Here is a 27,041-nt window from a genome sequence, read left to right as displayed (position 1 = left end):
AGCCTCCAAATTCCCAGATGCTTTTGAGTCTTTAATTCTAATTTAGAGATGATTATTCTTACTTCTATTCACACTGACCTCTCTTTCTCCTGTCACTATTATAATTTCCTTGCCAAAGATCAAGAAAGAAATTTTTAAATTCCTGACGTGGAATAAGGAACTAGATCTTGGTTTTTGAGAATACTGTTCACATTTAAAGGTGGTTTAATGTTCCCTGAATTACAGCTTTAAGGCCCCATTTCCACCCAGGCTCCCAAATCCTACTGAGGTTTTCTGTCACTTGGCATCAGTTTGTCTGTATACTGACAAAAAATTTAGAAAGCTGCTCATTCCTAATGAGATGAGTTGTTTTGCTCACTCACCTTACCTGTGAGTAAAAACAATGAAATGTGAGTGTATCCTGGCAATTCTAGAGATAAACCTATTACATACAGTATATGTATGAATGTATTTTATTGGGGGCAAAAATTATCTTTTATTTAACTCTGCATCCCCAGCACATAGCATTCTGCCTGATACAGAGTAGGGTTTAATAAATGCCTGAGTGAAAAGGAAAAAATGAACAAATAAACAAACATAGAACCTCTGGTTAAAAGCTAAAAAAACTGAGCATTTGCTTCCTAAGTCCACTTTAACAGTGGACCACAAAGTAGGTCTTACAACAGTAAATCATTACTCTCTCACAGTTCTACAGGCTAGAAGTCCAAAATCAAGGTGTATGCACAATGCTGCTCTCCCGACAGGCTCTGGAGAAGGATGCGTTCCACACCTCTCCCCCAGCTCCCAATAGCCTCAGGCATCCTTGATTTCGGGCTTTATAGCTCCAATCTCTGCCTCCATCTTCACCTTATCTTTTTGTCTATCTTCTTCCCTGCTCTTCTCTTATACACTTGTGATTGGATTACCAGGATGATCTCATCTCAAGATTCTTAACTTAATTATATAGGCAAAGACCCTTTATCCAAATAAGATCACATACACAGTTTCCAGTGGATCTAGCTTTTAGGGTGAGGGGAGCACCATTCAAGCCATGACAATAAGGTATAGTATGATCGCAATTATTTTTTAAATAAATAGTATGTGGAATAGAAAGAGAAAAGAAGAGGAGAAAACAAAGATACTCAGATATAAGAGAAATGGGAGCAATAAAATGCCTTCACAAGTTCATTGTAGTTAACACTGATCTGGATAGTAGAATCAAGAGAAATATCTATCCTTTCTTTATACTCTTTTCAAGTTGTCTTCATTTTCTACCCACAAAAGACAGATAATATATCAATCTAAAATGCATGGGAGAAGGGAACACATTGAGATTAATCTCAGAAGATCTAAAGCAAAATATCCTTGTAGTAGAAATGTACAGTCAATCAACAGTACGTAGTTAATTGACAAATGCTGTCAAAATTTTTCCTGGGTTTGGTTTAGACAAACCAGTAGGCTCTGACTGAAACCAAATTTACTTACTATAATATTATGATCTCTTTCAGCTTTCAGATTTTATCTTAAGCCTTTACATTATTAAAATTAATGTTCTGACATTTCCAAGGCCCTTGTGGTTTAGATTTATGTTTGTTTTTTCAAAAGAAATTCTAGATCTCTCCCCATGACAACAGAGAAGTGATGCATAAACCTATTTTTTTAAAAAGAGAAGCAAGTTTTAAATGTTACATAGAATGTGGTGTATTTTTAGCTTCTATTGTCATCTCAGATAAAGTGGGTACTAGCTACAGAAGAGCCTGATATTTTGATGAGCAGCTGCAACAGAGTTTGTGTTCAGAGCCAAGGAAGAACCAAATTACTTTGAGTAATAAAAGGGAGATAAATATGAGAAGCCCCAGAACTGAGAGGAGACTGGAGTCAGCTATACTGAGCACTGGATGGGTCAAGGAGAAACAATACAGGCCAACAGCCAAGAAAGAGAACTCTGGGGAATAAAAATGTTAAAATGCGATTTCGCATTGTTTGCTATGGAATTTGTGAAATAAACTTCCTCGTTTATACCCCTCACAAAGTCTTCATTCAACTCTACCTTGCTCTCTAATGCTTTCATCTACGGGAGCAGGGGCGTTCTTCAAGGGAGTTTTAAGAGGAAAAAAAAGTGGCTAACATCTGGGTTATAGAAACTTAAAAAGAAATTAGGAGATGCCTCTGAAAAAAAGCCCATGTGCAGAGTTTTGAAAGTGCTATAATTTCCCATTATTTCAAGATGTACCTCATTTAGGGAAATAGTCACCATTTAGAAATTCAATACTTAAAAAATTGTATTCATTCAATATAATAATTACAATTTTATAATGTAATTATAATGGAAATTATTATAATTTTAATATTTAAATATTAATTAAATATTATAATGGAAATGGATTACAATGGAAAAATCATTTATAAGAACTACAACGTCAAAGCTTACATACAAAAACCAGTATATCCCATCTGCAAAACTGACATGTAGACTCACCCATGAAATGATCGATCTAAGAGTTAAACTGAAATTAATTTGAGGGTGAAACTATTCTTGAGACTATTCTTTTACTCTGACTTAGCAGTGTGATCTAAAATTAAATCAATTTTAAACCATTTCCACTGAGTCCAAAAAACAGAGACTACTCCCACTAGCTTGTTTAATTCATTGTCATTTAAGCCCATAATAGTGTGTTTTATTAATACTGTTTTAAAAAAAAAGAAGAATCAATATTTTTCACCTCAAATTTTCTTTTCAAATATGCAGAGCTATTCATATAGATTCTGAATAGCTGTCCCCTAGACCCAGTAGTGCCAACATCACATAAATTATCTACAATGGGCTAAAGATTTTTAAAAACACTGAAACTTGGTGCTCTGTCTTGCATTTAACACAGAAGTTTCCACTCTGGTTGCAAACCCACGGGCCCTGATGAAGAAAAGATAACTCAATGCAGAGTTCATCCATTCTCCCAAGAAATTAATAGAATTCCAGAACCTTGCATGTTCCCACTCACCCAATTACAAGCAGCACACAGACACACTAAACATGCATCAGCTTCAGATTCATCAAGTTCAATGACCTCAGTTAGTTTTTGTTTAGGAAGCTCAAGGGCAAAAAGAGCATATTTAATAAGAAATAATAATCCACTCTTACCCAAGGCTGACATTTTGGATCATAATCCAACAAAGGATGATGACATACGTGAATTACCCCCTCCTGAGTCAGTTATTGCCAAGAATTCAACAGCATATGATAGATCTTTTGACCATAGGTCTACATACCTCTAATCTGGCAGTACAAATATGGGAAGAGTTCCTAGCTGCCGAAAGGATCTGCTAGCCTTCTGAATCACTACCCAAATTTCCTCAAGGAACTCTGCAAACCAAAACTGATGCATATGAGTGCCATATAGCTAGTAATTGCAATATAAAACTTGTATTCAAACCGTTTCAAATTATTGATGTTTGGGGATTTACATGTGTCACTAACACATTTTTCAAAGCAGAATGTTCTGGAGCTTTTTTTCATGTTGTGCTATGATTAAGGAAAGATAAACTTGAAACTTGATGGTGGTGGTCTGACAAGAAACCCTTGTTTCAGGAAACCCCCATGTGTGGTAGAACTGAAACCTCCCACGCTTTGGTCAACATACCCAACCTGGTCCTGTTCGCACTTAAACCGGGAAACTCTGACAAAACTTACTATCAGTGGACTAAGTAATAATCCTTCAAGCTTCAATTACTTAATATAGGAAATAACAGGGTCAGGGTAATCATTGTAGGTGGATTTGGTAAATACATCACAAAACCCAGTATTATGGAAAAGGGTAACTATCGATTTAGAAAGATCAAGAAACTATACTTTAAAATTAAAAACAGAGTAAATATCAAGCAGTGAGGAAATGGTCACATGAATTATAAGATATGAATTCAACTGAATACAGTCTTTAAAAACACAACACTTAGGGAGGCTTAACAGGGAGGTGGTACATATATAATTGTGGCTGATCTGTGTTGCTGTATGGCAGAAACAAACAAAACATTGTAATGTTTCCTCAATTAAAAATAAATTTTTAAAAATGTAACCCTTAAAAATTACATGTATAAAAAGAATAGAAAGAGATTTGGAAAATGGTAATGACATGGTGTGAAGTAAAAACAAGAATAAAAATACACATATATATACAATTATGAAAAATCTTGAGATAAAAGGAAAAAACAGAAAGGAAATATAGGAAAATAGTAACAATAATTACTTTTGGATAGTGGAAGCATGAATGTTATTTTCTCCCTTCTACTTTTTTCTGTCTCCCAAATTTCTCTTAATAAACATATGCTATTTTTATAACAGGAAAAAATACCAAATTAAAAAAAAAAAAGAAAGGAAATGTTCTCTTCTAATATCCAGTGGGAGATATCAAACTAGAAAATTTGATTAAACAAGGAGAAAATTTATTCCTACTGAATTAATACATTTGTTTTCATAATTATGCAGCATATCTAGGAATATCAGACTTGAAGAGGGAAGACAATACTCTGCAGTACAGAAAGCCCTTGTCTTTCCCTATACATACTCAGTTTCAAATGAAAAATGATTGAAGAAGATTGACAGGAAGAATCCCATGAAAGAACTTGGGAGATTTAAGCCAACTGTGCCAAAGCTTAGGAAAGTATAAAGTGGAATGTGTTACATAAAAAGTTGACGGGCAAGAGCTAACTGACATCTAGAGGAGTCAGGGAAGTATCCCACCTGAAGGAGGGCAGGGCCAGCTCAGATTCTCCTAGTGCAGAGTGTAAGTTCAGAAGATGCTAGGTAAGTAACAGATACTAAGAAAAAGTAGCACTGACTCAAGTTGTTCATAATAACACAAACCACAATGCCAACAGCCAGCCGAAGCAAACAGAGAATCCTGAGTTGAGAACCCAGAAGCCAGCCCCATGGCAAAGAGTTCATTTTCTTCTTTGCTGTTTTCTCATTTGTAACCAAGAGCAGTGCTACCCAATAGAAATAGAATTCCAACCACAAATGTGGGCCACAAAGGTAATCTTCAATTTTCTGGTAGCCACATTCAAAAAAGTTTTCAGAAGGTAAATTAATTTTAATGTTATATTTAACCCAGTGTATACAAAATATAACTTCAAAAAGTAATTTAAAACAAATTATTAATGATATGTGTTACATTTGCTTTTTGCTACTAAGTCATTGAAACCTGGCATACACAATGTACTTAACAACACATATGAATTTGAACCAGCCTCATTTCAAATGCCCAAGAGCCCATGAGGCTAGCGGCTATCTAACTGGGTAGCAAGACTTCCACACTCCTTTCCTTGTTCCAAACCCATATGACTAGGAATGTTGATGGGACAGGACAAAAACTGGAAGCTGCATAGATACATGAAAGTCAAGAAACAATTCAGCGCTGAAGACAACACATGTAACAAGAAAGAAATAAAAGATGAAAATGAGGAAAATTTAAATTTCTCAAAGAAAAGCTAGCAGAGTAATCATTGATTGGCCATATGTTTGACTAAAACTGTGAGCCTTACTACAAAAAAATGTAAATCAGCATTACAGAGTTATTCTTTTGTAAGGCTCAGATAGTAAAGAATCAGCCTGCAATTCAGGAGACCCAGGCTTGATCCCTGGGTCAGGAAGATCCCCTGAGGAGTGGGGATCTCCCCACTCCAATATTCTTGCCTGGGGAATTCCATGGACAAAGGAGCCTGGTGGGCTATAGTCCACGCAGCCACAAAAAGTCAGACACAACTGACCAAATAACACTTTCACTTTCATATAAAAAAAATTATACTATCATTTTTAAAAATCAATGGAATTCTTTCCCTTGGATGTCTTTTACAATTTGAGAGATACAGGCATAGAGATAGAAGTGTGGGTAAAGAAATGCCCTGAGCGACTTCACTTTCACTTTTCACTTTCATGCATTGGAGAAGGAAATGGCAGCCCACTCCAGTGTTCTTGCCTGGAGAATCCCAGGGACGGGGGAGCCTGGTGGGCTGCCGTCTATGGGGTCGCACAGAGTCGGATACGACTGAAGTGACTTAGCATAGCATAGAGGTTCTTGATTGTGTCTGCATAGTAGAATCACCATGGAAACTTGAGAAACAAAACACCAAGGCCTCCCTTGCAAGACTTGTAAGCCACTCATTTACTTGCTCTGGGACTGGGTGGGGCACAGATACAACACACAGCCCAGGCTGAGAAGTGCTAGATGGAATGACCTCTGTGGAAACCTTCAGACCATTCACACAGCCCCTTACCTGCCTGGGTGTTTCCATGGTGGCAGCTGGCCCAGGTTAGCATGCCCTGAGGAACCCTCATGAGAAACACTGGGTGTCTCTTGATATGTATTTCAAGAGGTAGAGTCAGCAGACAGCATTCGTAGCCTGGAAGAGAACGTTTTCCTCCCATACATCAGACACAGCAATTTCTACAACATGGAATCATTCACTCCTGCCTAGTTTTAACACTAAAGTCACCACAAGATCTTATCAAAGGTTAATTCAATACCTATTTCTTAAGCACTTTCACATAAGATGCAGAAGATTGGTCCTAAATGGAAAGGAACATAAGTAACAAAATTAAAACATGAAATCGAAAAGGAAGGTTATAAACAAAGAATCTTGTCTCCCTAATTATTGTGTGGCTTAGGTTAATAATGTTCATTAGCTTGCCCCATGCTAAGAATGTAGATGAGTAATGCTCCAGGCACTAAAAGTAAGGATATATATGCTTATTCACATACATATTATATTTAGATAAACTATATATATTGTGTGTGTTAGTCGCTCAGTCATGTCCAAATCTTTGCGACCTCATGGATTGTAGCCCGCCAGGCTCCTCTGTCTGTGGCATTCTCCAGGCAAAAGTACTGGAGTGGATTGCCATTCCCTTCTCCAGGGGATCTTCCCAACCTAGGGATCAAACCTAGGTCTCCTGCATTGCAGGCAGATTCTTTACCATCTGAGCCACCAGAGAAGCCCATGAAACCATATGTATATACATATATGTAAATTAGACTTCTAATCACTCATGACATAATACATAAATGTAGGCTTTGTGGTCTGATTACATCATCTCTATTTATTTTATATATAGTTTATATTATTAATTATGTTTATATTTCTATAATTATATGCAAAGCCCTTCAGATGCAAAATAAATAGAGAAGATGTGATCAGACCACAAAGTCTACATTTACACATCATGTCGTGAATGGTTAGAAGTCTAATTTAGGCTCTTACTTGCCATGGAACCCTGGACAAGCCACTCCCTTTCTAGGCCTTAATCTCAGCATCTCTAAAAAGAAGCACTATCACCACACCTTGGGGTTTTATCAGAATTAAATGTGGAAGCATGGAGCCCACACATGGTAGTTGTTGATTAAGTATGTGTTGAATCTGAATGTAAATGCCCATCTTCCTCACTTCTGAGAGCAGCAGAAGGGATACCTGAAGGCCAGAAGGAAAATTAATTGCCCAAAATCACATAGCAATCACTTACATAGACCATGTTTTCTGACTGTGCTTTCATCTCATCCCCTTCCTCTCAGGGATCTCCTCCCCAAGACTAACCTTGCCTCCCCTCCCTCCAGGACAAGCCGATGATGCCTCCCCTGCCCAAGCATGAACCTCAAGTTCAAGCCTTCTGCCAGAAGCACAAAGAGAAGCCACAGGTACCTGGCAGTACCCAGCCCAGTAAGACACTCATCTCCAGCAACATCCAGACACCTGTGATTCTCTACAGGCTTTTTACTTTAACCCTGTGTCATGACCCTCAGGTGCCTAAAATAGACCCCAAAGCACTTTCCTAATATTTTCCGTTAACACTGCCATGGGATTAAGCATGCATTAACTACTCTCAAGTCAACTTCCTTGAAAGCAGATCCTGAGATGAGGATTCATACACCAAGGATTCATTAGGAAAGCACTTCTGAGAGAAAATGGAAATGAAGATGAGAAGCACGTGGAAGGGGAAGAAGCCACGCAAGGGTATGACTGCAGGCAAAGTCCCACCTTCAGCCTGATTTCAACACGCACTTGCAGTGCAAATTAAACCTCAGAGCTTATCCAGCTCGAGCTAGGGGCACTGCTCTTTCTTACTCTTGCACCAATTGGTCATTGGTTCCAGTAGTCCAAGGGCAGTGCTCTGAAGAAAGTAGCAAGTGCAAGCCCTTTGAAGCAATGCAGAAAGCAGCCTAGGGTAAGCCCAGAAACACAGTAGTGGTCTGACACATCCCTCACAGCATCCTCTACAATCACCAGCTCCAAAGGAGGACTGAAAGCTCCCTGGGCTTTCTCAAATCTAAGCCCATTTGATATCTCCAACTTTGCAAGTTCCAAAAAGTGAAAAGCCAGTGTTGAAAGCCAGAGTACATTCTGTGAAGACCGCAACCCCAGCCACTGGAATTGGCTAGTAAAAGGACTCGGCAACATTTTACTGATAAAGCTCCTCTGGTAGATTGCCCTCTCAGCAAGAATACTTGTTACTACTCAGTTTGAAAGTTCAACAGCCACTCAGCCACTGTGCTAGGCTCAAGTGACACAGACATGATCAACAGAGATGGCCAAAGGAGCTCACAATACTAGATAATCTTAAAAATGAAAAATGCTGTGTGATTTTTAACCATATCTTAAAGAATACTCCATTCTCAGGACTGCCCTATGGTCCAGCAGTTAAGAATCCACCTTCCGATGGAGGGGACCCAGATTCAATCACAGGTCGGAGAACTAAGATCCAGTATGCCACAAGTAAGACTCAATGCAGCCAAAAATAAATAAATAAATATTCTGAAGAAAAGAACACTCCATTCTGGATATGTGCTTCTACCTTCAACTGTACAGAATCAGGAACAGTACTTTTCAAAATGTCACACATATCAAATTACAAAGAGATGCTACCTCAAAAGGAATTGACAAAAAGCTAAATGAAAGCACAAGACCAGTGCTACTTCTAATAACCATGACAAAGATTATTGTGTGGGACACATACAACCATCAGGTTTCTGAATATCTAAGTTACTGGATTACTCCCACGGCCTCCAGGTAGAGGCCTCAATATCTTTCACTGCCCAAATACAGTCACAAAATTTAACTGGTAATTTGAGATTCATTAAAAGATATACTGAAGCCTTTGAGTTAGACAAGGCTGTGGTCCTAGTGTGACTAGATTGACTAGTTTCCTGTGAGTATGGTTTCAGTGTGTCTGCCCTCTGATGCTGTCTTGCAACACCTACCGTCTTACTTGGGTTTCTCTTACCTTGGGCGTGGGGTATCTCTTTACCGCTACTCCAGCAAAGCGCAGCCGCTGCTCCCTACCTTGGACGAGGGGTATCTCCTCACCGATGCCCCTCCCGACCTTGAACGTGGAAAAGCTCCTATAAGCCCTCCGGTGCCCACACAGCCACCGCTCCTTGGACGTGGGGTTGCTCCTCCCGGCCACCGCCCCCTGGCCTCAGGTGTGGGGCAGCTCCTCCCGGGCGACACTAGTCAATCTAATCACACTAGGACCACAGCCTTGTCTAACTCAATGAAACTAAGCCATGCCCTGTGGGGCCACCCAAGATGGGCGGCCATGGTGGAGAGGTCTGACAAAATGTGGTCCACTGGAGAAGGGAATGGCAAACCGCTTCAGTATTCTTGCCTTGAGAACCCCATGAACAGTACGAAAAGGCAAAATGATAGGATACTGAAAGAGGAACTCCCCAGGTCAGTAGGTGCCCAATATGCTACTGGATATCAGTGAAGAAATAACTCCAGAAAGAATGAAGGAATGGAGCCAAAGCAAAAACAATACCCAGTTGTGGATGTGACTGGTGATAGAAGCAAGGCCCGATGCTGTAAAGAGCAATATTGCATAGGGACCTGGAATGTCAGGTCCATGAATCAAGGCAAATTGGAAGTGGTCAAACAGGAGATGGCAAGAGTGAACATCGACATTGTAGGAATCAGCAAACTACAATGGACTGGAATGGGTGAATTTAACTCAGATGACCATTATATCTACTACTGCAAGCAGGAATCCCTCAGAAAAAATGGAGTAGCCATCATGGTCAACAAAAGAGTCCGAAATGCAGTACTTGGATGAAATCTCAAAAACAACAGAATGATCTCTATTCATTTCCAAGGCAAACCATTCAATATCAAGTAACCCAAGTCTATACCCCAACCAGTAATGCTGAAGAAGCTGCAGTTGAATGGTTCTATGAAGACCTACAAAACCTTTTAGAACTAACACCCAAAAAAGATGTCCTTTTCATTATAGGGGACTGGAATGCAAAAGTAGGAAGTCAAGAAACAGCTGGATTAACAGGCAAATTTGGCCTTGGAGTACAGAATGAAGCAGGGCAAAGGCTAATAGAGTTTTGCCAAGAAAATGCACTGGTCATAGCAAACACCCTCTTCCAACAACACAAGAGAAGACTCTACACATGGACATCACCAGATGGTCAACACTGAAATTAGATTGATTATATTCTTTGCAGCCAAAGATGCTACGCTATGCTAAGTCACTTCAGTCGTGTCCGACTCTGTGCGACCCCATAGACAGCAGCCCACCAGGCTCCCCCGTCCCTGGGATTGTCCAGGCAAGAACACTGGAGTGGGTTGCCATTTCCTTCTCCAATACATGAAAGTGAAAAGTGAAAGTGAAGTCGCTCAGTCGTGTCTAACTCTTAGCGACCCCATGGATTGCAGCCTAACAGGCTCCTCCATCCATGGGATTTTCCAAGCAAGAGTACTGGAGTGGGGTACCATTGCCTTCTCTGGCAGCCAAAGATGGAGAAGCTCTATACAGTCAACAAAAACAAGACCAGGAGCTGACTGTGGCTCAGATCATGAACCCCTTATTGCCAAATTCAGAATTAAATTGAAGAAAGTAGGGAAAACCACTAGACCATTCAGGTATGACCTAAATCAAATCCCTTGTGATTATACACTGGAAGTGAGAAACAGATTTAAGGGCCTAGATCTGATAGATAGAGTACCTGATGAACTATGGACGGAGGTTCGTGACACTGTACAGGAGACAGGGATCAAGACCATCGCCATGGAAAAGAAATGCAAAAAAGCAAAATGGCTGTCTGGGGAGGCCTTACAAATAGCTGTGAAAAGAAGAAAAGCAAAAAGGAAAGGAGAAAAGGAAAGATATAAGCATCTGAATGCAAAGTTCCAAAGAATAGCAAAAAGAGATAAGAAAGCCTTCTTCAGCGATCAATGCAAAGACATAGAGGAAAAGAACAGAATGGGAAAGACTAGAGATCTCTTCAAAAAAATTAGAGATACCAAGGGAACATTTCATGCAAAGATGGGCTCAATAAAGGACAGAAATGGTATGGACCTAACAGAAGCAGAAGATATTAAGAAGAGGTGGCAAGAATACACAGAAGAACTGTACAAAAAAGATCTTCATGACCCAGATAATCACGATGGTGTGATCACTGACCTAGAGCCAGACATCCTGGAATGTGAAGTCAAGTGGGCCTTAGAAAGCATCACTACAAACAAAGCTAGTGGTGGTGATGGAATTCCAGTTGAGCTATTTCAAATCCTGAAAGATGATGCTGTGAAAGTGCTGCATTCCATATGTCAGCAAATTTGGAAAACTCAGCAGTGGCCACAGGACTGGAAAAAGTCAGTTCTCATTCCAATCCCAAAGAAAGGCAATGCCAAAGAATGCTCAAACTACCACACAATTGCACTCATCTCACACGCTAGTAAAGTAATGCTCAAAATTCTCCAAGCCAGGCTTTAGCAATATGTGAACCGTGAACTTCCAGATGTTCAAGCTGGTTTTAGAAAAGGCAGAGGAACCAGAGATCAAATTGCCAACATCCACTGGATCACTGAAAAAGCAAGAGAGTTCAAAAAAAACATCTATTTCTGCTTTATTGACTATCCCAAAGCCTTTGACTGTGTGGATCACAATAAACTGTGGGAAATTCTGAAAGAGATGGGAATACCAGACCACCCGACCTGCATCTTGAGAAACCTGTATGCAGGTCAGGAAGCAACAGTTAGAACTGGACATAGAACAACAGACTGGTTCCAAATAGGAAAAGGAGTACGTCAAGGCTGTATACTGTCACCCTGCTTATTTAACTTATATGCAGAGTACATCATGAGAAACGCTGGGCTGGAATAAGCAAAAGCTGGAATCAAGATTGCTGGGAGAAATATCAATAACCTCAGATATGCAGATGACACCACCCTTATGGCAGAAAGTGAAGAGGAACTCAAAAGCCTCTTGATGAAAGTGAAAGTGGAGAGTGAAAAAGCTGGCTTAAAGCTCAACATTCAGAAAACTAAGATCATGGCATCTGGTCCCACCACTTCATGGGAAATAGGTGGGGAAACAGTGGAAACAGTGTCAGACTTTATTTTGGGGGGCTCCAAAATCACTGCAGATGGTGACTGCAGCCATGAAATTAAAAGACGCTTACTCCTTGGAAGGAAAGTTATGACCAACCTAGATAGCATATTCAAAAGCAGAGACATTACTTTGCCAACAAAGGTCCGTCTAGTCAAGGCTATGGTTTTTCCAGTGGTCATGTATGGATGTGAGAGTTGGACTGTGAAGAAAGCTGAGCGCCAAAGAATTAATGCTTTTGAACTGTGGTGTTGGAGAAGACTCTTGAGAGTCCCTTGGACTGCAAGGAGATCCAACCAGTCCATTCTGAAGGAGATCAGGCCTGGGATTTCTTTGGAGGGAATGATGCTGAAGCTGAAACTCCAGTACTTTGGCCACCTCATGCAAAGAGTTGACTCATTGGAAAAGACTCTGATGCTGGGAGGGATTTGGGGCAGGAGGAGAAGGGGACAACAGAGGATGAGATGGCTGGATGGCATCACTGACTCGATGGACGTGAGTCTGGATGAACTCCAGGAGTTGGTGATGGACAGGGAGGCCTGGCGTGCTGCGATTCATGGGGTCGCAAAGAGTTGGACACAACTGAGCGACTGAACTGAACTGAAGCCTTTAGTTCAAATTCATCATGTAATTGCACATATTTTTAATATATTCCATATGAGATGATAATTTAAAGTAATGAGTCTGATTATCAAATATTCTCTGGGGAATTAGTCAGATCATATTGTCAGATCTAATTCCCAGTCAGAACTGCAAGGCTTGAGAAATTCAAGATAGGCAACAGTCCAACTCAAAGTTGGACTACATCAGCTTACAGACAGTCACCACCTCATAAGAACTTGCTCAACACCACAAAAGTACTCAGGGTCAGAACTAAACTCAAGTCTCTCTGAGCATGAAACCCAGGCTTTTAAACTCCATGCTATAGTGGCTACAATTCAAAACCTGCTGACGCTGGAAATGAACCACACGGTTCCAAGCATCTTTATGACTCTGTTTCTATAACTGTGGTTTTAGATTAAGATCATTTTTCTTCACTGTGCATTTAACACCATTTTCTAAAATAATCTAATAAAGGAAAACTATATTATTCATTGCACTGTAAATAATCAGTCAATATTTTACTTATAGAAAGAGATTAATTACTTTAATCCTACCAGTTATTGTCTAAGCTACCTAGCCCTTCTCGATGTCCATTTCTTAGAATTTTTCCATCTCAGGTGATTAATTCATTTTATGATATTCCCTTTAAAAACTACTTTCTTCACAGTATCCAAATGCTTCAAAATCATCAACAGACATGACTGATTGCCAGACTGAAGTACAACGTTACAAATTTACTTTGCCATATGTTATTATTAGAAAAAAAGGGACAAAGAAAGAGACTAAGAAACAATGAAATGAAGGTATAAAATTTACCTTTTGGAAAGTTTTCTGAAGGCGTTTTTGCTATTGTTTGTGTGTAAATACACATTTTAAATCATTTCAGGGTCAAGAACCATTCCCATATATATTTTTTCATTGATGGATGAATTTTACAGCAATTAAACATCTGTGTTATGGTGGACAATCCATCCTAAACTCAACTATCAAGTTGGTACAAAGTTCTTATCACTATATTTATATGTGTTGAAGTCTCTCTAGCAATATTCCCAGAAATTACCAAATTAAATCATTCAAATACTTACTAAACATCTACTACATAAAAGATATCATATGTGTGCCAGTTCCAAATAGTGTTAGATCTAGAAATGAAAAAGTAACTATAGCATGTCTGTATTCGACAAAGGAAACTCCAAAGGAATTTATTTGAAGTAGAAGTTGAGTGAGTAGCACAAGCATTTGCTGAACATAAAAGAGAGCTATGAAGATACAAAGGACTTACACTGCAATTTTTAACAAGTTAAAAGGGGGAAGAAACATATATTCAACTAAAAGAGAAAGTCACCAATGGTCAAGACCTGTTTGATGACCAGAAATCTTAAAAGTAACTGAAAGAATGTATTTCTTACTTGCTGTCGATGAGCACTTCCGATTGCCGATTATTCACCTGATTATCACTCTTGTGGCGAAACTGAAAATCAAAGCATTTGTGAAAAGATATATTAAATCAGTGCTCTGTGGTGAGCTAAATGGGGAAGAAATCCCAAAAAGAGGGGATGTATGTATACATATGTACAGCTAATTCACAATGCTGTAGAGCAAAAACTAACACAACATTGTAAAGCAAATATACTCCAATAAAAATGTTTAAAAACATATTAAATCATACTTTGTCAGCACAAATAGTGACACTGAAAATACTTTGAGTTCACCTGTTTGGAAAACAACATCAAGTCTAAAATGAGCATGACATGCTTACCTTAGCCCCAGCTCCATGTGTTCTAAATTAAGACCCTTCTCACTAAATCTCATTCTGGGTGTCACCAATGGAATAAGTCTGGCCACATGCTCTTCCAATTCCCACACGTTTTTAGCTGTCTTCTAAGAAGACAATGTGCCCTTTACTCTGTCACATAGTTCCAGAGAAAACCATACATGAATTTTGATGTCTTCAACAAGGAATGGGGGCTTCCATTTTTCTCACATATGTGCTCAATACTTTACTGAACAGCATCTATTCTGTTTTATGGATTTCTTTGAAGTCAAGCAATTACTTGTAACAACATGTATTCTTATTCTCCAGAAATTCTTATTGTTAACGGTGATCTTATGAAATACTGAACATTCAAAACAAAATCAAAATATAATACTGAACCCCATTTGGTGTGGATTCATGTTTTTATGCCCAAGTGATCCTATTTCTTATGCTATGTTTGCTTTGAAGAATCCACACATTATGAGCCTTCTACTAAACTAGTAAATGAGTAGCCATTCAGATAGGAACAGGCTAAATTAGAGATAAAATGTTATTTCAATTGATTAGGCTAAATGCACAGAGGAAGAGGCGATAGTATCAGGACACAAGAAATTTTGATTTCATAGATTTTAATCATCAGGATTATCACTTTTTCCTTAAAAAAAAAAAAACGAACATTGTATTAATAACACAGTATATAAATTGCTTCAATCAGCCCTTCCCCCTTTTCAACGTCCTTACCAAATCCATCCCATTCTTTCTGTTATGCTATGCTCAGTACATACAATTACACTGATTGCCATGTATAAGTAAATGAATATTACTAAGGAAAAAAGATACTTGGCATTTGTTAACAGGAAAAGAGTTTTATAACACTGGTAGAAGAGTAAATTAAGTCAACCCATCATTGGCATGTGAACTTGTCTCCAGCAATAAGAATGGAAACATTATTCTGTCCGAATACGTAATTTGAAAGGGGTGGATGTTCTGTTTTCCCCTCCATACCTACACCTCATCTTTCTACACTCTGCCCTGTGCCAGGGGATGCTGATCTATTTAATCCCTGCCTTTTGGCTGGTGATTGGGCTTGGGTGGTATTGACAGAAAATCACCAGATCAGAGGAGAGTAAAATGGGGTTATGTATTACTGGTTTCTTCTGAACTGGGTCAGCAGTGGGTGCTTCCTCTATAGAGAGCCCTCCACCTCAGCTCCAGGTCTGGTAACTGCCTCCTCCCTTTGCCCCTTCAGGTTAAGAAGTAGTACTGCCACCTTTGTTGCTACCCTACGCGCTTTTCCTCACTCACAACCCTTTTAACAGTGCCTTCATTATTCATCTTTCTCCAATCTTCCCCCATTCCACGGTGACATCTGTTTCCTGCCAAGACCCTAACTGATAAAGATATTCTGTTGTTAAACTAGACATATTATCATAAAAATAAAAAGATATTCAGATACTTAATATTTAGACACCTCTATATCTAACCTGAACAAGCTTCCCAGGTGGCGCTAGTGGTAAAGAACCCACCTGCTAACTAGGAGACATAAAAGATGCAGGTTTGATCCCTGGGTCAGGTAGATTCCCTAGAGGGGCATGGCAACCCACTCCAGTATTCTTGCCTGGAGAATCCCATGGACAGAGGAGCCTGGTGGGCTACAGTCCATGGGGTCACAAAGAGTCAGACATGACTGAAGCAGCTGAGCACACAAACTGACTAGCTGGTTGGCATCACAGAAAATCACCATGGAGTTCACTGCCTAACAGCTGAGCAACCTACTCTCCGAGCCTCAGGATGCTCAGGGTTTTCCAAGGGATCTTGCCATTGACACAGATGGAGCCTGGGAAGACTAGAAACAATTATCACAGGTTCAGAAGATATATAAACCTATCACTCAATGGCATATAGAGAGCTCTTGAGGCTAGAGCATGTGCAGTCACCTAGGGTGAAAATAGAATTTGTCTGAATTTAGAATGCTTGGTTTTCCCAAAACTGTTTTAAATCTGAATTTGACTGACTTCCTTTGGATTGTGGAGATTTCAAAACTCTCCATCATCTTATACCTTAATATTTACATTAGTTGCTTGACTTTTTTAATTACTTGATTTTTTAATTTCATGCAAAGATGGGCTGAATAAAAGACAGAAATGGTATGGACCTAACAGAAGCAGATGATATTAAAAAGAGGTGGCAAGAATATACAGAAAAACTATACAAAAAAGATCGTCATGACCCAGATAATCATGATGGTGTGATCACTCACCTAGAGCCAGACATCCTGAAATGTGAAGTCAAGTGGGCCTTAGAAGTATCACTATGAACAAAGCTAGTGGAGGTGATAGAATTCCAATTAAGTTATATCAAATCCTAAGAGATGATACTGTGAAAGTGCTGCATTCCATATGTCAGCAAATTTGGAAAACTCAGCAGTGGCCACAGGACTGGAAAAGGTCAGTTTTCATCCCAATCCCAAAGAAAGGCAGTGCCAAAGAGTGCTCAAACTACCACACAATTGCACTCATCTCACATGCTAGTAAAGTAATGCTCAAAATTCTCCAAGCCAGGCTTTAGCAATACGTGAACCGTGAACTTCCAGATGTTCAAGCTGGTTTTAGAAAAGGCAGAGGAACCAGAGATCAAATTGCCAACATCCACTGGATCATCGAAAAAGCAAGAGAGTTCCACAAAAACATCTATTTCTGCTTTATTGACTATGCCAAAGCCTTTGACTGTGTGGATCACAATAAACTATGGAAAATTCTGAAAGAGATGAGAATACCAGACCACCTGACCTGCCTCTTGAGAAATCTGTATGCAGGTCAGGAAGCAACAGTTAGAACTGGACATAGAACAACAGACTGGTTCCAAATAGGAAAAGGAGTTCGTCAAGGCTGTATATTGTCACCCTGCTTATTTAACTTATATGCAGAGTACATCATGAGAAACTGGGCTGGAATAAGCAAAAGCTGGAATCAAGATTGCCGGGAGAAATATCAATAACCTCAGATATGCAGATGACACCACCCTTACGGCAGAAAGCATGGAGGAACTAAAGAGCCTCTTGATGAAAGTGAAAGAGGAGAGTGAAAAAGTTGGCTTAAAGCTCAACATTCAGAAAACTAAGATCATGTCATCCGGTCCTCTCACTTCATGGCAAATAGATGGGGAAACAGTGGAAACAGTTGCTGACTTTATTTTGGGGGGCTCCAAAATCACTGCAGATGGTCACTGCAGCCATGAAATTAAAAGACGCTTACTCCTTGGAAGAAAAGTTACGACCAACGTAGACAGCATATTAAAAAGCAGAAACATTACTTTGTCAACAAAGGTCCGTCTAGTCAAGGCTATGGTTTTTCCAGTGGTCATGTATGGATGTGAGAGTTGGACTGTGATGAAAGCTGAGCACCAAAGAATTGTTATTGTTGCTTTTGAACTGTGGTGTTGGAGAAGACTCTTGAGAGTCCCTTGGACTGCAAGGAGATCCAACCAGTCCATTCTAAAGGAGATCAGTCCTGGGTGTTCATGGGAAGGACTGATGTTGAAGCAGAAACTCCAAAATTTTGGCCACCTGATGCAAAGAGCAGACTCTTTTGTAAAGACCCTAATGTTGGGAAAGATTGAAGGCAGAAGGAGAAGGGGACAACAGAGGATGAGAGGGTTAGATGGCATCACCAACTCAAAGGGCATGAGTTTGGGTAAACTCTGGGAGTTGGTGTTACACAGGGAGGCCTGATGTGCAGCAGTTCACGGGGTCGCATAGAGTAGGACACAACCGAGCAACTGAACTGAACTGGTACGATGAGCAGAGGATGCTGCTGCTGCTGCTCTGCTGCTGCTAAGTCGCTTCAGTAGTAGTCAACTCTGTGCAACCCCATAGACAGCAACCCACCAGGCTCCCCCGTCCCTGGGATTCTCCAGGCAAGAACACAGGAGTGGGTTGCCATTTCTGTCTCCAGTGCCTGAAAGTGAAAAGTGTAAGGGAAGTCCCTCAGTTGCGTCCGACTCTCAGCGACCCCATGGACTGCAGCCCACCAGGCTCCTCCATGGGATTTTCCAGGCAAGAGTACTGCAGTGGGTTGCCATTACCTTCTCCGGAGCAGAGGATGTGAGAATGCCTAATATCTACCAGTTCCTAAAACTTAAACAAAGACTTGAGATACAGGATAAATAATACTTTACTGAATGGAAACAGGTTTGTCTATCAATTCTGATCTTACCACTAATTATTTGTATGTTCATTAAGAAATCTTTAGTTCTTTATAGGTGAGAGTGTCTTCATGTATAAAATGAGGGAGTGAGTCTACTTACTGAAGCCCCGTTGCTATTACTATAAACAGTCCTGGCTCTATGACCTCTATATTAATCATCAAATAACCATAAAGCCTCTTATGGCAAATATTTGCCAAAATAACTTCATTCAAAAATTTCAAATGGATGTCTATTTTCTACGTCTGAGAGGTCACAACTGAAACTGAGACCACAGGAATGCTCAAAAGCAAATACTTACATAGTCATCTGTGGCATCTTTGACAGCTGTCATAGTTACCACTAGCACCAGGGGTACAATGGTGGTAAACCAAGTCAAGGAGGAAATTTCCGGAATCAGCTGAAACAAACATGTCAAGTCGTTTAGTGCTTTTAAGTTTCATAAATATAGCTTTCAGGTTTTGTCATTCAACTTTATAAGACAACAGAAGTTAATGAAATGATATTCAGTTATTGGTACAAATATAGAACATTCGATAATTTAAGTGTTTGCACTCAGATATAAGACACAGAAAAAAAGCATCATTGAACAATTGTCAGACTACCTGGCAAAAAGTTAAATTTTTATAGCAAGTTGAGAAGAAAGCTTCTTGAAGTCTTTCGCAAATGATGATCTTTCCCCAGGATGATAAATGTCACCTATCTTTTCTCCGCTTCTCAATTCAACTTTTCACAGTTTTACCAGCTCCTTACCAATTCTCAAAGAGAGAATCTTCGAGCACCTACCTTGCACCAGACACAATTCCAAATACTTTTTATATATGATATCACTCGATCCTCAGAGAAGTTTATCAAGTCAGATTCTGTACCAGAGGTGTTTTGCACACATCTAGAGTGTTTATATTGCATGTAAATAGTGCACAGCGCAGAATACACTGTGAATGACAGCCACGAGTCTGGAAATGCCTCAGCCCTGGGCACCATTTCCCTATTTTATTAAAAAAAAAAAAGTACCAGAGAAGTCAAACTGATTTAGCAGCCCAGAACATACACTGCTAAAAATTGAATCTAGGTCTGTTTGACTCCAAAGCCTGGGCCTCTACCTGTAAAGCCACCCACCTAAGAGAGACAGAGTGACAGTCGACATGACTCTCTTACAAAGGTAGTCATCAAGTGGGGTTCATTTTGGAGTTACTTCAGGGCCATCAGGCAGGGAAGGATGGGTGGAGATGGTCAGTGTATATTGATCAGGCCTCAACCAAACAGCACTATAAATTTTATGTAATAGCTTCCACATAAGATTTTAAAAAAAACCCTCAAAAGCCTATGAAGGACCAACAAAAACATCAGCCTGAGTGGCAGAAAAGCTGGATTCTAGTCAGAGTTGTATCATTAACACATAGTAAAAGCTTCACACCTCACTTAACCTCTCCAGATCTCATTTCTGCATCAATAAAAGACAGGAGATTATACTGAACCATCTTAAAGACCCCTTCTAGATATAAAATTCTGTGAACAGGAACCTTTGGTCATAAATAAGAAAACCCATTAGAGAAATTAGGGAAGTGGTGTAAAGGGTTCTATGAAGACACCAAAAGCAAATTCATGGGGGGAAGAGAAAAAAAGTCTCTTCCAAAATTGTAAGGTATACTTTCAGTGCTATTTTTTTTCTCTTGTTTAGCATCCAGTTCTTTTTTTTTTCTCTCCCTACTCCAGGAGGACTCCTCAGACCCTACCTGCTTACCTCTCAATGGTCTCACGCCCTCTTAAACTCTCTCTCCGAAGTTCTTTTCAACTCGCCCTCACAGTACTTGGCGACTATTGGTCTTGTGCAGGTATTTAGCCTTAGATGGAGTTTACTGCCCACTTTGGGCTGCATTCCAGAGCAATCTGACTCCAGGGAGACCTGGTCTGATGTACCAGGTCTACCAGCCTCACACCAACCCTGGGCTGGGCCTCCATCGGAAGGAGCAACCAGTTGTTTTCAACTCTTCCCTTACTTCTTAATACCCCTTTACTGTGAGTACACATAATTTTGATGGACTGATTCCGTCCAACTGGCTTTTGGACTTTGGCATGTGATCTAGGTCAAGGCAATCACTGCATTAAATTCCTGTGCCAGAGTGACAGGTTTGGAAAAGGAAGGTAACAGCATGGTCCAATTAAAGCTAATCCCAGGACTTTTTAGAGAACAGAAAAAGTGATTCATTTTCATTCTCTTTTTCTCCCTCTTTCCTCTCCCCACTGCCTCTCCCTCTCCTTCTCCCCCTCTGCCTCTTTTTTACATCAGCATTGAAGCCAGGAAAATAAAACTCTAAAGTTTTCAAGGATCACCAAGTAGAGAGGGTCTGCCTGAGAGTAAACGTGAAGGAAATTTAAAAAAAGAAAAGTGACATCCTGTTGAAATAGTTGTCATAAAGTACATTAAGTGAACTTAGATGTCTGCAACTTACAACCAAGATTCTTAAGACAGTTATTCTACTGAATAAATAGTTGTTTGGTTAAAGAAAAAATAGTGCTCAAGCTATAATCAAGACTGTACATATCCAGTTCATCCTCTTACCTCCTATAATTAATGCATAGCCCAGCAGATTCAGAATCTACCTGTTTGATGTGATTACTTTAAAATAAATATAAGGTAAATAACTGGCTAATATGAGCCACTTATATGTATGCTAAATCTTTGATTTATGCCTTTCCTCCCTGAAATATCAGTAAAATTTGAAATTTCACTTAGGTTCAAATTTCAAGTGGGAAGAAAAAGGAAGGTTACCAACTACCAATGAACCACTCAAAACTACAAAAAAGTCACAGTGAAATAACATATAGCATTTACTTATATATGTGTAAAAATATGTCATTGTTCTTAGATGCAAATAAAATTTGCCAAATTAAGTTCCACAAACCACTAGTCAGATAAATTCTTTGCTTCGACTCTGTCAATAACCATGCTGTGAATGTGATAGGGAGATAAAGAAAGGAAGCAGGTTGTGAACAGTAATTATTAGGCTCTGGTGTGGTTCAGATAAAGCGCAAGGCAGCATTTTAAAATGACCTCAGTGTTTAAAATGATGAATGTACTAGTTTTTTTACCCATTCCTATCCCTCCCACACTTGTGAAGAGAAACAGCAATAAAAACATCAAAAATCTGATAAGGCTGCTTTTCTATGCATGAACATTTAGATAAGCTAAATAATTAATTTTATCAAATTACATGAATACTCTTAACAAACAGATGATGAAGAAATACAGCCTAAACATTACCTGCAAAATCAGAAGGAAAAGGAAATATGCATTTGCCACTCTTTGGAACTGTTCAAATAAATTAATCGGCAAGAAGGTGAGAATGTTGTACTTGGATGTGTGGATACGATTATCCTGAAAAAGAAACAGCATCACATTAGTTTGGGGTGAGGCATGACTCATTATCAGAAACAGCTCTAAACTTATGAGACAGAGCATGAGTTATGCCAGAGCAAGAAAGATAAGCCAATTATCTAGGAAATTTTAAACTCTGTGTGGGCCAAGGGTTTCAGTTTTTTCAAGAGGACATGCTTCTGATACTAGGTGAAATTACCATTCAATGTTATAAAATCATCCGTGACTTAAAAATTTCTCAAGTGCAAAAGTCTGCCCTGACATTTTTTATCCTTATGTATTTACTCACTTGGCAGCCATTTCTTGAGAACCTACTGTTTACAGACACTGAGCTCGTGGCTGGGATTTGTGAATTAAAAGGAACTTCAGGAATCACTTGGTTCACCTTCCCAAAGCCATGACCCTTTAGATAACTCTGACAAAGGCCCCTAGGTCTATCTTTGAGAGTCTTCTGGTGGAAAACTGACCACCTTACAAGGCAGGTGTAATCCTGTTTCCATTTCAGGATGGGAAATGATAGAAAGGTCTTTATTATGAGAGACTCAAATCTGCCTCCCTGTAAATTTTGCCATGTGCCATCCATCCCTGGGGTCACCTAAATAAAGTCTAAGCCCTTTCCATATTGACAATCTTCAAATACTTGAGGGTAACTCACAGGACTCCCCTAGATCCTCTCCATTATGATCTAGGTGTTCACGAAACCCTTAGCCATTCTCCATGATTTTTTCATGGACATCTCTTCCTGATCAGCCTCTTCTGCATCCATCCCAACCTCTCTGCATCTCTCTTAAAACATGGTGTCCAAATGCAAATATTCATTGCAGATCTAGCTCAACTGGTCCACATACAAAAGAGCCTTTGATGTTCTGTGTTCTGGATTATTGTACTAATTTGCCTTAAAATTTCATTAGCATTTTGTCAATTAATCTCACTGTTTATTCACATTGTTTTGATGAATTAAAATCTCAAGGTCATTTCTTCATAAATCACTATTAAATCAGGTCTCCCATTCCTAAACATTCACAGTTTATTTTTTTAAGTCCTGATGATTTTTCACATATTCCTTTTATAAGAGTCAAATTAAAAAAAAATAATCTTGAGTGTGCTATCACAAAAGCACTAAATATTCCTCCCAACTTTATGTCATCAAAGAATTTCAAACACATGCCTTTTATATAGTCTTTCAAAACTATATAAAACTAATTCATTAAAAAGTACAGAGCTAAAACAAAAAAAATTTAATAAAAGAAATAAAACTATAGCAAGTTACCAGAGATATCTCCACAGATTATAGTTGGTATCTTTTTCAGGCGTTTACATAAAACATATTAAATATATTTTATTTAACAATTTATAAATCTAACTACATTCTCATGAGACTTCACTCTATCTTATTCACAAACATAGCAGAAGAAATTTGATGTGACAGATCTTACTGACACTCAGAATCAGCATGCCTAGAGAATTTCTATCCACTAATATCATAAAATGGAGATTAGTCCATATGATTTTTATTTATTTTTTATTGAAATATAGCTGATTTATAATGTTTTTCTAGTTTCTGGTATACAGCAAAATAATTAATATATTCTTTTTTATATTCTTTCCATTATGGTTTATTACAGGATATTAAATACAGTTCCCTGTGCTATCAAATAGGACATTGTTTATACCTGTTCTATATATAATAGCTTGCATCCATCCATCTAATCCATCCATCCACCCCCATCCTTCCCCTTGGCAACCACAAGTCTGTTTGCTATGTCTATGAGTCTGTTCTGTTTCATAAATAGGCTTGTTTTGCTGTATTTATTTTTTAATTAACTTTTATTGGAGTATAGTTGCTTTACAATGTTGTGTTAGTTGTGTGATATTTTAGATTCCACATATAAGTGATATCACATGGTATTTGTATTTCTTTCTTACGTATATGATATATGATAATCTCTAGTTCCATCCTTGTTGCTACAAATGGCATTATTTCATTCTTTTTATGACTGAGTAATATTCCACTGTGTGTGTGTGTGTGTGCACACAGGCACCTGCGGGGAGCGAGCTCCGCCCCTGGCAAAGGTCATGAAGAAGGAGGCTTGGCATACGCAAAGGCGGGATCAAGCCTCAGGAGTCCCCCTGGAAATTCTCGAGCAATCTACCCCCAAAACCAGAGTCTGCCTACTTTCTGCTTTGTGCTTTCACCTGTCCCCCACTACCTCTCTCTGAAAAAAGAGTTAGCTTACAGCTCCAGTTAATAATTCCTGGGTGTGACAGTGTTTCAACCTACAAACTCCCTTGGAAGTCCTCTAGCCTGCCTGAATAGGTTTTTCCGGCCACATGTGATTGCTCAGAGCCTCCAAACTGTGAGAGGCATGAGATGTTCTAAACTGTCTAAATACAGATTCCTTTGAGCAGTCAAAAGATTGATTAGAAATTGTATTGGTGAAGGAATTTTCACTTGTTGGGCCAATATTTGCTGCTAAGTCTCCATATCCCTTACCTGCTGTGTCCCTGGCAGTGTATTGATTAATATAATTGGTGTAAATAGTAGCTTTAATGTTTGTAACCTGGGACCCGTGAGTTAATTCTTTTTCTTGTTATAGACCACCACACCTTTGCTCTGTAGGAATGCAACTTTATCTAATGCTTTTTGGAGGCTGGCGCCTGACTTTAGAATAATCACCTTTAGAGGAAAAGGCCTCCAGGCCAGAAGATGATGCAAATCACCTAAACTTTTGCATATGATAAGTTTGCAGGAAGAAAGCCTGGCTTACTGCATGACTCTACCCCTTCCCCCATTATCCTCTATGCATAACTTAAGGTATAAAAACTACTTTGGAAAATAAAGTGCGGGCCTTGTTCACCGAAACTTGGTCTCACCATGTCGTTCTTTCTCTTACCTTCTGGCTGAATTATTCAGCCTCTTTTCTCCACTGAATTTCCTCACTGAGCTATCCTTATTCTATTACTCTTTATATCCTTAATTAACATTTAATTAAGCAGTTGTTTCCTGATCCTCACCGACGCCGTGCCCGCTTCGAATTCCCTGGATCCACCAGGGCTGGACCCCGGCAGGCACCTATGTGTATATACACATATATCACATCTTCTCTATCCATTCATCTGTTGATGGACATTCAAGGTTGTTTCCATGTCTTGGCTATTATAAATAGTGCTACAATTAACATTGGGATGCATGTATCTTTTTGAATTACGGTTTTATCTGGATATAAGCCCAGGAGTATGATTGCTGGATCATATGGCAACTCTATTTTTAGCTTTTTGAGGAGTCTCCATACTGTTTTCCATAGTGATTTACATTCCCACCATCAATATAGGAGGGTTCTCCGCACCCTATCCAGCATTTGTCATTTGTAAATGACAGCCATTCAGCCCGAGTGAAGTGATATCTCATCATAGATTTGATTCTTTAATAATTAGCAATGTTGACCATCTTCTATGTGCCTATTGGTCATCTGCATATCATCTTCAAAGAAATGTCTATTTAGGACTTATGTCCATTTTTTTGACTGGGTTATTTGTTCTGTTACTGAGTTGTATGAGATATTTGTATATTTTGGAAATTAAGCTCCTGTCAGTTGCATCATTTCCAAATATTTTCTCCCAGTCCATAGACTGTCTTTTCTTTTTGTTTATGGTTTCTTTGGCTGTGCAAAAGTTTTTAAGTTTGATTAGATCCCATTTTTTAATTTTTGTCTTATTTCTATTGCTTTGGGAGACTGATCTAAGAAAACACTTGTACAATTTATGTCAGAGAATTCTCCTCTAGAAGTTTTATGGTGTCATGTTTTTTTTTATTTAAATTTATTTATTTTAATTAGAGGCTAGTTACTTTACAATATTGTATTGGTTTTGCCTTATATTCAGGTCTTTAAGCCATTTTGAGCATGATGTGAGGGTGTTTTCTAACTTTATTGATTTATGTCCAGCTTTCCCAACACTATTTGTTGAAGAGACTCTTTTCTCCATTATATACTTTTGTTTTTGTCAAAGATTGATTGACCATAGGTGTGTGGGTTTATTTCTGAGCTCTCTATTCTGTTGCACTGATCCATATGTCAGTTTTTGTGTCAATACCATGCTGTTTTGATTACTGTCATTTTGTGGTACTGTCTGAAGTCTGGAAGGGTTATTCCTCCTGCTTTGTTCTTTTTCCTCAGAATTCCTTTGGTAATTCTGGGTCTTTTATGGTTCCATATAAATTTTAGGATTATTTTTTCTATTTCTGTGAAAAATGCCATAGGTAATTTGACAGGGATCACACTAAATCTGTAGGTTGTTTTTGGGTAGTATAGTCATTTTGATGTTAATTCTTCCAATCCAAGAGCCTGGGATACCTTTCCATTTCTTTGAATCATCTTCAATTTCCTTTATCAATATTTTATAGTTCTAAGCATCTGTCTTTCACCTCCTTGGTGAGGTTTATTCCTAAGTATTTTTGGATACAATTTTAAAAAGGATTATTTTTTTTGCATTCCCTTTCTGATATTTCATTGAAAGTGTAAAGAAATGTAGCCAATTTCTGTGTGTTAATCTTGCATCCTGCTACCTTGTTAAATTTATTTATCCATTCTAATAGTTTGTGTGCAGAGTCTTAGCATCATGTCATCTGTGTATAATGGCAATTTTACCTCTTTTCTACCAATTTGAATAGCTTTTATTTCTTTTTCCTATCTGACTGTGGTGGCTAGGACTTCCGGTACTACACTGAATAGAAGTAGTGAGAGTGAGTA

General features: G+C 38.9%; 1 protein-coding gene across 6 annotated transcripts in view; it reads right to left on the bottom strand.

Moving 5' to 3' along the window:
* Nucleotides 1-27,041, bottom strand: part of ATP8B4 (ATPase phospholipid transporting 8B4 (putative)) — a 342,310-nt gene that overhangs the window by 183,946 nt on the left and 131,323 nt on the right. For all 6 annotated transcript variants that reach the window (XM_070797570.1, XM_070797568.1, XM_070797567.1 and 3 more), the window contains 3 exons: nt 22,180-22,293; nt 19,216-19,314; nt 14,365-14,426 (listed from right to left, as the gene is read on the bottom strand). In XM_070797570.1, coding sequence (XP_070653671.1) covers nt 14,365-14,426; nt 19,216-19,314; nt 22,180-22,293 — 275 coding nt within the window. The remainder of the gene's footprint in view (nt 1-14,364; nt 14,427-19,215; nt 19,315-22,179; nt 22,294-27,041) is intronic.

Source organism: Bos indicus, chromosome 10 (genome assembly GCF_029378745.1).
Source record: "Bos indicus isolate NIAB-ARS_2022 breed Sahiwal x Tharparkar chromosome 10, NIAB-ARS_B.indTharparkar_mat_pri_1.0, whole genome shotgun sequence".
Taxonomy (NCBI): domain Eukaryota; kingdom Metazoa; phylum Chordata; class Mammalia; order Artiodactyla; family Bovidae; genus Bos; species Bos indicus.
Note: the sequence above shows the minus strand (reverse complement) of the source record. Positions and strands in the feature narration are given on the sequence as shown.